The following is a 12,704-nucleotide window of genomic DNA, read 5'->3' as shown; positions in this document are numbered from 1 at the left end:
TGAAGGAAAAAAGCAAGCTTTAAAAACTAAATGGACATGGATCAACTTGCTATAAGAAGTGATATTATTACTTGAGTCTTGAAGGATGGTAGAGATTCTCTAAGAAACAGAGATGACAAGGACTCCAAATGTGAAAGAAAATCTGTTCTAAAATACAGAATAGAGGGAGTAATGTGTCACTGAGGATAAATTAAGTGAAATCAATTCAGATAAGTTGAAGCCACATCATGAAGTACTTAAATGTCAAATAGGATAGGAAAGGATGGAAAGGAAAGGGGAAGAGAGGGAAAAGTGAGAGAAGGAAGAAGAGGAACAAAAATAGAGAGAGGGGAGGGAAGAAGAGGAAGAAAAGAGAGGGAAAGAGAGAAGAGAGGAAAAGAGGAAAGAAAGTGAATATTTGATAATACCCAAAGGTCCAAAAGGAGAAAGATTTTATTTTTCTTTATATGGTCATAGTACCAGAAAAAAAAAAGTTTAAGCCATGATATTCAGTATAAATAGCACAGGACTATGAGATCAAAACAATGAGTTAGAATTCTAGCTCTGCTACTCACTCTCCTTGGTACTAGGGATATGGGTTAACCTGAATTTATTCTACTGTAAAATAGCAATATTTGTACAGCCTCAGGGTTGTTATGAAAACTAAACAAAATGAGGAATGAAAAGCACTTTGTACCTATATGGCACGACATAAATGTGAACTAATTATTTTTGTAAATGCTAGGTGCCACCCTTGTTTTAAAAATGTAACTCGATATTATTTGACCTATACAACAGTTTCTTCTTCTATAGAACTGAGAAGCAATAGGCTAACATGGATAAAGTGCTTGCTTCTGGAATCAGAAAGAGCTGGTTTCAAATCCTGCCTCAAAACTATATAACCCTGGATATGCCTCAGTTTCCCCTTATAAAGTGAAAGGGATGGACTTAGGAATTTCTAAAGTTTCTTCCAATTCTAAATCTTCAAACATATAATCCTAGGAAAATAAGAATGTAGAACTAAGTGATCTCTAAGGTCCCTTCCAGCTCTAAATCTTATGACTTTAGCTATTAATTATAATAATAATTAAATGAAAATTATCCTCATCTTAGAAGAGAAGAAAATAAGTCCAAAATCACACTGCACATTTAGGTAATGACTTTTCAAATAGAGCCTACAAATATCCTGATTCCTACTCTAGGTCTATTGATGTCCCACTATATCAGACCACTGGAGGATGGGAGTGTAAAAAAGAAGGACCATAGATTTATAACTATAAAGATAGTTAGGTCAAATAGTTTAACCCCTCCCCCCAACATTTTACAAAAGAGGAAATTGAGTCTCAAAGAAGGTAATTTATTTGCCCAGGATCATAGTGACAAAGTTAGTATTAGAACTAAAGACTGGATTCTAAAATTCAGGATTCTTTTTATCCTACAAATAACAAAGGTTTATATTTTTATATCTCTTCCATTAGAGGAAGAGAATTGTAACTAGAACTTGTAAATCTTCTTCCTCACTCTTTCACTGTTGGTGGGCAGAAAGTTTCAAGGACTGATTAATATAATGAAACAAGATGAAGGAGAAATATTCAATCTCCTGCAGCACTGGGCCTACTTTTCACTAACCACACAACACTGGACCAGATGGACCACAGTTTTGCTCTAGGAATGAAAATCAGGCATTATGCTTATTGGCCCGCTAGAATATAAAATACTAATTGCAAATCTCCTCTATTTTTAGATTGAACATGCATTTTATTTGGCACTAAGGGAAGTAGAAATTCTGAGAATTTCAATCTGCTTTTCCCCAAATCCTAGCCCCAAAATAGACCCAAAGAGATCATCTAAACTATTTCTCTATATTCAGAAAATATGAAAAAAATATATAGTGTCCTGGGCAGATAGAATCATCTGTCCATATTCTCCCTACCAATCTTTATACCCTACACTTTCTTCAAGATATAGTTCATAACTCCAACATCCATTAGAGACCTTTGCTGATTATTCCCATTCAATTTTCATTTTTCCTTAAGTTTGCATCCTCTAACCCGTACCGCTACTTCTGCATCTTATATAGGGCAAGTCGAGTAAGCAACTATTTATTAAGCACCTCTTATGTGTCTGGCACTGTTCAAAGTGCAGTAGAGGGAAAGAAATGGCAAAATGAAAGTCTTGGTTCTCAAGAAGATCCTACTCTAATGGGAGAGAAGACAAGCAAAGAGCTATGCACAGACAGTATAAACTGAAGATTGTCTTCGAGGCCAATCCATTATTCACTAGGTACTCAGTCTTACTTTGAATTACCTTCAACCTATTTTAGGTATATTTTTGTCTTGTTTCCCAAATTAGCTTGTAAGCAACCTCAGAGCACTGTCCACCTTCTATTTCTGTGACACCACAATGATACTTCCTCCCTATCGAGTATTCAGCAGGAACTTAATCAACACTTGCTGCATCATTGAATTGTCCCTACTTTCTGCTAGAGAAAATCAACAGTCATTTCAATGCTAACTGTCCATGGTTCTGACCTGTAGACCAATATGGGTTCTTAATGTTCACTATGGGTTCAGATATGTGGGTTCTGCTAGTTTGCAATGTACCCCTATTCACCTCAGTACCATCCTCCAATTCTTCTGTCCCCTCTGGAACAACTTGTTCTATTATTAAAAGGCACAGTGGAGAATTCTGAGGGTGAAGTCAGAAAGACCTGAGTTGAAATTCAACCTCAGATCCTTACTAGTCATGTGACCCCTTGGCAAGTGACTTAACCTTTGTTTGCTTTAGTTTTCTTATCTGTAAAATGGGGGAGACAATAGTACCTTTTAAGCCCAGAACTATGGAGAGGATAAAATGAGAAAATAATCTCAAAGCATTTTGCATGATGCCTGGCACAGAGTAAATGTTATTAAAATATTAGCTGCTATTATTGTTATTATTAATCAATTTCCTATGGCATAGTTAAAATGGTGATGAATTTGACATCAATGGATTTGAATTCAAAATCTTCCTCTGCCATTTTCTATATTTAACTTCTCTGAGCTTCAGATAACACCTTAGATGCATTCTAGCTCTACATCCTTTGGTCCTTCACATTAGACTTCCTCTTCACACATTCCTACCAATCACAGAAACTTGGCTCTCTCCAGTAAACAGGTCATCTCTGGCTACCACCTCCAGTACTGGATGTCCCTTCTCTATTGTTTTGAGCACGTTGTTCCAGAAGGAAGAGTTGGAACCATTCTGTGCTCTTCAAGGGCATTTCTAGATGCTTTTTTTCTGCCATCAGAGAACAAATTCTCTGTCTTTGAGTTTCTCAATAGTTATCTCTATCACCAGAGGCAGTTTATTGATTCATTGATTTATTGATAGTTACGTTTTCTTCCTACTGTCTGCCAAAATTCTACTGAAGGATTTCAATACTATTTACTGATATCTGTTACAAAAACCCTGACCTCCTAAGGAATAAACTCCTTTAATTCCCATAATTAGTCAATTTATTCTGCCTCAGCCATCCATAGAGATGAACAATCACTGGAGTTCAACATTACCCTTAAGTATTCAACCTACACAATTAAGAATGCTGATATATCTCTATCTGACCACATCCTCTGATTCTTCTGTGTTTTCTTCTTCTCTCCATTTCTCTGTGTCTTTCTTTCTTTCTATCTCTGTCTGTCCACCTCTCCTTCTGTCTGTCTGTCTGTCTTTCTCTCTCTCCATAGTCTGTAACAACAGTAGAACACATTTCATATGCCAAATCCCTTACCTTTACAACAAAAAGTTATAGACAGAGTTCCTTACCCTTTCTTCCCAACCAAGATTTATACATTTATTCTTCATCTACATGGCACCTCTATTCACTATTTCTCACTGTTCTTCCAGTCTCTCATTGTCTGACTTAATCTCCATATCATCTCGCAATCTGGTTTACTCTCCACACATATGACCTAATTCAGACCCTTATTACCTCAAACAATAGTTTATTATTGGAATAACTTAGTCATTGGATTTCTTCCTAGTTTCTCCCCCTCTTCAGTCAAACCCTCTACGTAGCTGCCAAAAGAAACTTCCTAAAGCCCTTATTTGACAATGTCACTCCCCTTTGAAGAAGCTCAATGGCTCATTATTGATTCTATAGCAAAATATGAACCCTTCATGCAAAGTTAAAGCCATTCATGACACTCCTCTAGCTTCTCTTCTTCTAAATTTCACATTACTCTCCATCACACACTTTAATATTCCAGTCATAAGAGGATACATTTTGATCCCAAATGTGACTTTTCTGCCTTGCCTCCACTTCTTGACTTCTCCATTTCCTTTTAAGCTTCTGATCAAGTGCCACCAATTAGAAAAAATTATTTCTTGGCATGGTTCCCCTTTCCCTGTTTTTAAAGCTCTTTCTTCCCCAACTCCAAAATTACTTGTCATTTATCATAAGATTACAGATTTAGGAGTTAGAAGTGACCTTAGAAGCCATCTAGTGGAAAACTTAATTTTACAGATGAAGAAATTGAGGCCAAGAGGTGGGATAACTTGCCAAAAGTCACTGATAGAGTAACAAGGCTAAGATTGGAAGCTTTGCCTTCTGATTCTAAGCCCAGTGCTCACTCCACTACACCACTCTTTACATGTGTCCTCCAGTAGAATGTTGGGCAATATTAGTGGACCTGGTTTCAAATTGCACAAATGGACCTTATTTTAACTTTGTGAAAGTCATTTATCCTCCCTGAGCCTCAATTTCCTCACAAGCAAAATGAGGGTATTGAACTAGATGGAATCTAAAATTCTATATCTCTTTGTCTATATAGTCTATAGTCCTGTAGGGCAGAAACTCTTTTGGCTTTGGCTTTTGTATCCTGAGTGCCTAGTACAGTGCATAACACATAATAAGCCATTAATAAATGCTGAGGGGATAGAGACTAGGATAAGGTTGAACCTGTGATTCCATTGGTATAGGAAAATATCAGTGGGAAACTTCCTCCCCTAAAGTAGGTCAGCACTTCCTCTACAACTTAAGAGTTTTTGAAAACTAGAAAACTGAAAGCTAAGTGATTTCCCTGGGTCACATAGCCAGAACACAGCAGAAATGGGGCTTTAACCCAGGTCTTCTTGGATTTTAAGGCAACTCTCTACACTCTATATATAGTACCTCTATTGATAGAGCTACCTTTCAACAACTTATTAAAATGAATTAATTCTAGAGTTTATCTAAGGGTCAATTAACTGAATCTCAGAAGCTAAAACCTATCAATAGAACCTTTCCTCAGCTCCCATCTTTCCTTGCCAGGGCACTTGGCACAAAACCTAGGCCTTGTGAAGAACAAAAGAAATCATTAGACAGGAATCTGGGAAAAATTAAATATTGGTCTTTTTTCTCAAGAGTTCTGCCAAGCTGTCTCAAAAGAATGCACTCACCTTTTGGTCTTGACTATATGCCAGTATCCAGTCCTCTTGCTTGGGATGGAAAAGTAGGCTTTGGATGTAAAAGTTCAGCCGGTACTTTTGATAGGTTGCCCCTTCATCAGAGCTGATCAATAAACTGCTTTCAATCTCTGGGTCTGTGAGTAACATGATCTGTAGGGGTAGGGGAAGAAATCAACAAAAAAACAGAAAATCAAACTTAACTTAGGAAAAAAGAAAAACGGAGACAAATAAACTTTGAGGAGGAAAAAAGAAAGAGGAAATCTTCTTGAGCTAAAGTAAAATCAAGACCCTTTCTTTCCCAATCTCCTTCTTCTAGGGATAACAAGTGACTGGGATAATTGGGGTAGAAGCAGCAAAAGACAAATTAGAATGGCATTACCATCCTACTTTGGAGAATTTGGAGAAAATCAGAACTGAAAGGTCTTAGAAACCATCAACTCCTAGTGATAGAAGAGGCAAGTGGGACTAACAGAAAGTGATTAACCTAAGTCAAAGGGTAAGTTAGTGACAGAGTCAAAACTAAAATCCACATCTCTTCTCTCCCAGGACTCACACTCTTACATATCACATTTACTTTCAGTGCCTTTTCCACAATGAGATAGCTATGCATAACCACTTAAACACTTTCCACATCATTTTATCCCCATATAATTTTGTCTTTCCTCCTCGGAATAATAAGCAGATTTGCTGAAATAGATTTTATGATGTATATGGCAGGAGGGGAGAGAAGAATATTTCAAGTTTTGTTCAAATTCAAATTTCATCAAAAATTTATTAAGTCATCCATTATATATAGAACAGGAGAAATACAAATTTTAAATAAATCTTGATCCCTGCCTTTATGGATCTTTCAGTCTAAAATGGAGTAAATAACTTGCATAGCTAACTATAATATAGAATAATACAGGGTAAGTGCATTGTAGTCTCAACAATGGGTGTACTTCTAAACTTCCTGAGATGACAATATATTGTCTTATTCAGTAGTTGTAGAATTCTTTTTTCCTGCAGGAGTAGAAAGTTACTTATCTTAGGCTGGATTAATAAAGGAATAGTGTTCTGAATAAGGAAAGGCATAGGCACATTGAACTTGTCCATGTTAAGGAAAAAAAATCAAAGATGATATTTAGTTTTGATTGTGATAGTTTAAGAAAGTGACTGATATACTGAGAAATATGTCCAAATGAAAGAGATGAGGATTGAAAAGAGCAACAAAAATAGATCTTATGAGGACGTTTAACCCAGAGAATAAAACAATTAGAAGAAAACAAAAAGTCTTGGAGTTAGAAGGGCCCTTGGTGGCTATCTAATTTAAGCCATATCTCAAAAGAAGGATCATAGGATCAATCCAGGATTATGCTGGAGACAATTCAAATAAGCACATGAGGCCCAATTATTCAGTTTTCATTATGAACATTTATACTTCAGAAACTAGCAAACACTACAAATCAGGGCTTGATTTATTTTTTCATTGATAGTTTAGCCTTAAGAAGATATGATGAAGGGGGCAGCTGGGTAGCTCAGTGGATTGAGAGCCAGTCCTAGAGACAGGAGGTCCTAGGTTCAAATCTGAAGTCACACACTTCCCAGCTGTGTGACCCTGGGCAAGTCACTTGACCCCCATTGCCTAGCCCTTACCCCTCTTCTGCCTTGGAGCCAATACACAGTATTGACTCCAAGAGGGAAGGGAAGGATTAAAAAAAAAAAAAAGAAGATATGATGAAGTAGAAGGTGGGTGGAGAAAAAAAACAGAATTCAAAATATCAGAAAACAAATATTAAGGAATTGTATTGACATGAAATCTGGAAAAAATAAAATTTATTTTAAAATTCTGTGGAGAAAATGTTAATTATTCAGTAAATTTAAAATTGTGTTATGTATATTTCCCCCTTCCCTCAGTAAAGCCAATTGTTAAACATTTAACACCACAGTTCTCAATCCACCCAACTTTAATATACTCATCAAGTGGCCATCCAGTTCCCTCTTAAAAAAAGACATGATAGCTATCTGTAAGTACATAAAAAAGTAAGCAACTGAAAAGAAATTAAATCCATGTCCTTGGCTCCAGAGAGCAGTGCTCTAGCAAAAGGAAGAAGCCATAGCAAAACTGACTCATGCTAAAGACAAAAACTATTTACACTAAGAAAAGGAGTCATCCCAGAGTGAAGCAGGATACCTAGCACAGAGTACTTTGCCCATTATTGGAGGTCTCACACGAATATTTTAAGACCACTTATTGAAGATGCTAGAGATTCTGAACTAGATGACGTCAGATCTCATCTACCTCCTAGATTTTGTATCTCTGTGTTTTTGTCCCTTTCCTGATTCTAGACAGTATATAAATTTTAAAAAATTGCCTGAGACTTCATAAACGACCCTTTTTCTGATTTGTAATCATCAGAATACCATTTTGTAGTAGGGAACCGCATATTGTTTTGTTCTGTATCCTACTTGCTTCTATTAGTTCTTTATGCTTGTCTATCCAACTAAATTGACAATTTTCCATGAACAGGGCATATTTCTTCAACTTATTCAATATCTCACCATTCACATTCAATATCTGCACCTTCAAAATGCTTGGCAGCTGACATCCTTATGCACAAGGAAAAAATAATCGTTTTGTGATGGGATTTTAGTGGGGGGTCCCTGGAAGTTGCTAATTTCTATACCTAATCTAAACTTTCAAGATTCAAGGCGTATTCATTAATCATTTTTGCCTTAATTCAAATAGGCTAAACTCCTGCCCTTTGAAAGGTAGAGGAAAGGAGGGAAGGGAACACACACTTATTAAGCATCTACTATGTACCAGGTTCTGTGTTAAGCAGTTTAATCTGATCCTCACAAAGCTGGGGGGTATGTGGAAGAGAAATGAAGAGAGAGAGGACTTGCAAGCCAGGTCATGCAAGAAACAAGGCTGGGGACCTGTCTGTCAATCGAGAAGAAGATTCCAAATGGAATGTTCCCAGGAGGAGGTAGTTGAAGCTGACCAGGGGGAGAGGATCTGATTCTGTCTCTCTCTGGGGGTGACTGACCAAGAAAGGAGACTTTGGCTCTTCTCTGGGTTTTTTTCTGACGAAGGGAGGCAAGCCTGACTGAAGGGGGAAGAAGCTGAACTGATTTTATTAGATTCTGTCCCAGGCTGAAGGACCCTTGAGGAGGGGCTTCTGAAATTAGGCTGAGAGACCTTGGTGGCTTTGTGAATTGAAAGAAGAAAAGAAGACTTAACAGTTATCCTCCATCTCTCTGACTGTCCCTCTGTCACAGCTGTGATTTCCCAAACCCTCATAATCTTCATTTTAGATTAGGGAAACCCTCATTCCTCTCACCTCAGTTTCCTTGTCCTGTTATCACAATAAACCCATTGCCTGAGAAAAGAAAGGAAGGGGTTTTTTCCCTCATAAATATCATAGTCCACTCAAGGGGGAAGGGGAAAAGCCACCAGCTTCAGAAGAAACTGGGAGGGAGAGGGTGGAAAAGGGAGGGAGTGAAGGGAGGAGAAGGTTAGGAAAAATATTGACCCATTAGCCATCAAATAGTGATCAGGAGGCAAACCCCAGAGCATTTCCCCTGTGGAAGCATCTCAGTACCTCTCAGTATCTCTCCATCTCTGAAGTAGTATTTCTATCTCCACTGTAACTAGGCATCCCTCAAGTGTCCTCCCTTAGCACCAGTTCTCTAGGCACAAGTCAGAGTATCAAGTAATTACAACAGATATAGTCCAAACAGATTACCATTTTATTACAATTGGCACCTCAAAGTTGACTGAACTCCACAATCCTTACAGGAAAAAGGACTAGATCTGGTTATGGGCAAGGATAATGGGCAGAGAATGTACTTCAGGAAACTGAAGGTGGCAATGAAAATGAGAAGAAACCTGCTAGTGATCCTGAGAAAATCTGTCCATTAAAAGAGGTCACTGGGGGCAGCTGGGTGGCTCAGTGGATTGAGAGTCAGGCCTAGAGATGGGAGGTCCTAAGTTCAAATCTGGCCTCAGACACTTCCCAGTTATCCTCCTGGTTGAGTCACTTAAGCCCCCATTGCCTAGCCTTACCACTCTTCTGCCTTGGAACCAATACACAGTATTGACTCCAAGACAGAAGGTAAGGGTTTAAAAAAAAAAAGAGGTCACTAAGCTAACTGCTAATGCTGGTATAACACACTCAAAAGCCCATAGACAGTTCTCCACACAGGAACTGGAATCCATAAAGCGCCATTTCCCAAAATTTGTGGATCATCCTTTTAAATCTCAAAAAAAGCTGAAATGGGTTTTAGGATCTTTTATCTGGATTTCAAGGATGTCGAGTTCCAATTGTCTGAACTGCTCAGTTCAGACAATAGTCCCCATGAACAGAGGCAATTTTTGGAGAAGACAAGATCTGACAGCAATTTAACTAGCTGGCCAACTGTAGAACAAAGAGGGAATATGGCCTTTGCCAATCCAACTAGCATGTCTTACCTGAAAAGGGGCAGGGAGGACTTGCTACAGGCCATTAAATTATGCTGTTCTAAACCAAATGCATGGGCTAAGTTTGACAAGATCAGGCAGGATAAAGGGGAACATCCTGCCACATACATAAACCATCTGTCAGAGATGGCAGAGTCAATCTTAGGTCTAGAAGTCAATACTGAAGAGTCAGCAAGCCATGTCTGTAGACAATTTCTAAGGAGATGCACACCTAATTTAAAAACCTTTTTTAAAAACTATTTTCCTAAGTATGACTGAGTTTCCACACAGATTATCTATTTCTATTACAGGTAGATGCTGGTATCATCCCTTTTTTTACAGTTGAAGAAACTGACACAGACAGAGGTCAAGTGACTTACCCAGAGACAAACAAGAAGTATCTGAGGCTAGATTTGAACTCAGGGTTTTTTTGTTTTGTTTTTTTAACTTCAGTCCCAGAACTCTCTTCACTACAACTTCCTAGGTGCCTTTAGTTGTTCCCTGGAGCCAATTTTTGATGTGTAGCAAGATATGTAAAGAGGTGATACTCAACAAGGAGGCTAAAGGCAAACTTTAGCTAATTCCTAATTTTTCCCAAGGTCTGACATAGCTAGGCACAAAGGTTATTAGTTGTTTCACAGAATGAATGGAGACCAATTATACCCAAAGGAGAGGATTCCACCACAAAACTCAGCAGCTGGTATCAGCATCTAAGTAGCCTTTGGATTAAACTCATAATGCCTAAACCCAATTCTACAAGGGACTCTTTCGTGGCATTTCTTCTTTCCATGTTTATTCTGTATAGTGTCTGTTTGTCATGGTAAATCTGTTTCGGTCCATTGGTTTAAGAGGACTGTTGAAGGCTTTGGGCTCAGTGGACTGTGTTTAACACACACATTAAAACAATAACTAAAAAAAAAATGCAACTACTTGTGCACATTTAAATGATGAAAATCCAAATGTGAAGTGGGAAGAGTCAGAAGTGATAAAGAGGATGATTGATTGACAGAGAGCATACTTAGCTACAGGCAGAAAAGCCAGGCATGCCCAGTTGCCTACAAAACAATAGAATTATAGACTATTAGAGTTGGTAAAGTCCTGGTAGCTATTTTTTAAGAAACCTTCTTATTTTTAAGAAATGAATGCCAGCAAGGTTAACATTCACTAAGAAAGACAATCATTCTGGAGAACAATCTAGAATATGACTAAAGGATCATGCATTCAAAGAGAGATATCACTGCTGGTCTACATCCCAAAGAGATCAAAGATAGGGGGAAAAGACATACATGTAAAAATTATTTATAGCTACTCTTTTTAAAGTTGCAAAGAATTGGAAACTGAAGAGATACTCATCAATTAGGGAATGGCTGAACAAGTGATGGTATATGAATATAATGGAATATTCTTATGCCTGAACAGGATGAATTTAGAAAAACCTGGAATGACTTATATGAACTGATGCAAAGTGAAGTGAGCAGAACCAGGGGAACACTATAATCAATAACAGTAATATTGAATGGTGATCAGCTGTAAAGAAAAAAAATATCAATAGCAATGCATGTTTCCAAGAGAACTCCAAGGGACTCATGATGAAAAAATATTATTCACAGACAAGGAAAGAACTGATTGTATTGTTTGAAATGGCTCTGAATCCTGGTAAACTACATCTCCCAGAACCCTCTACCTCTACTTCCTCAGACACCTCCCATTTTTGTGGGAGGTGTTTGAGAAGATGTAAAAGAAGAGAGAAAGGCTGGTTTTGGCACCTTCCCTTTTCTGAAATAGAGCCTTTTGCGCTGAGACCCTTTTACCCATAGGCTGGATATCTAATTTTCTCTAGCCATTCCAGACCTTTATTTTCAGAGTAAAACTAAACCTATTTAAAGATCCCTAGCATAATTATAGCTAAAAAGAAAAGCCTGCTCAATTTCCCTGCTGGAGCTACCTTCCTTTCCCTTCCTTTCCCTCCTTTTCACCTCAACAATATTTGATGACCCAGAAGGACATGAACCTACAATCTTCTCAACCTGCTTGCTGCTTTGCCTAACAGTGTTCAGGTAAGTTAAAAAAAGCTTCCCACCCAAACACACAGCCCAGTGGGATCCCTTTCCCCTACTAAGCAGTTTCAACCACTGCCTGCTCCACTCAGCCCAGAAGCCTTGCCCTAATCCCCCTTAACACTCCAGGCCTAAGACCCAGCAGGGGACCTAGAAAAACCTCCCTCTTCCACCCACTCAAGCCTGCTTTAAAAAAACAAAAAGAAAAGAACCTCCCTGATTGCCTCCAACCCTGAGTAGCTCCAATCTTTCCCTCTGGAGCAAAATTGCCCTTAAACAGGCAACTCTCAGGCCCCAAAACCCAAACCCAACTTACCTTTAGAGCAAGGCACCCTGGAGTCCTTTAAATCCACCCCTTTCCTCTATTCTGGTTCCTAGCACCACACAATGCCTTAACTCCACTCCCTTACCCACAATTCCCTTTTCCAACTTCCATACCTCATTACCAATTTGCTCCTCTGGCCACTAGAGGCCAACACTGAGCACTAAAGAAAAAAATATTTTTTTTCCCTTTCTGCTGAGTTGCAGTCTGCCTTTCTGCCACCAGAGGGCAGCACTAATGAAATATATAGCTTTTTTTTTTTTTTTGCCAAACTGGAAACCTTTAAGGTTTCTGAATGCCTCCTTTTCATAATGACTCTAGGAAATCTGCTTTTCCTAATTCTTAATTTTAAGACACAAAAAGCTGCAAATCAGAAGATGCAAGCAAAAATATAAGCAGCACTACACATTCAGTTGGAAAATTTCAAACACTCTTTGCATGGTCCAGTAAAAAAGGAGGATTCCACTGATTTTTGCAA

The 12,704-nt window shown here is 38.2% G+C and overlaps 1 protein-coding gene across 3 annotated transcripts in view; it reads right to left on the bottom strand.

Moving 5' to 3' along the window:
- SORCS1 (sortilin related VPS10 domain containing receptor 1) overlaps nt 1-12,704 on the bottom strand; it is a 757,576-nt gene that overhangs the window by 229,694 nt on the left and 515,178 nt on the right. For all 3 annotated transcript variants that reach the window (XM_056804202.1, XM_007479039.3, XM_007479040.3), the window contains exon 4: nt 5,398-5,556. In XM_056804202.1, coding sequence (XP_056660180.1) covers nt 5,398-5,556 — 159 coding nt within the window. The remainder of the gene's footprint in view (nt 1-5,397; nt 5,557-12,704) is intronic.

The sequence above is a fragment of the Monodelphis domestica genome, chromosome 1 (assembly GCF_027887165.1).
Source record: "Monodelphis domestica isolate mMonDom1 chromosome 1, mMonDom1.pri, whole genome shotgun sequence".
Taxonomy (NCBI): Eukaryota; Metazoa; Chordata; class Mammalia; order Didelphimorphia; family Didelphidae; genus Monodelphis; species Monodelphis domestica.
This window is presented reverse-complemented; position numbering and strand designations above follow the sequence as displayed.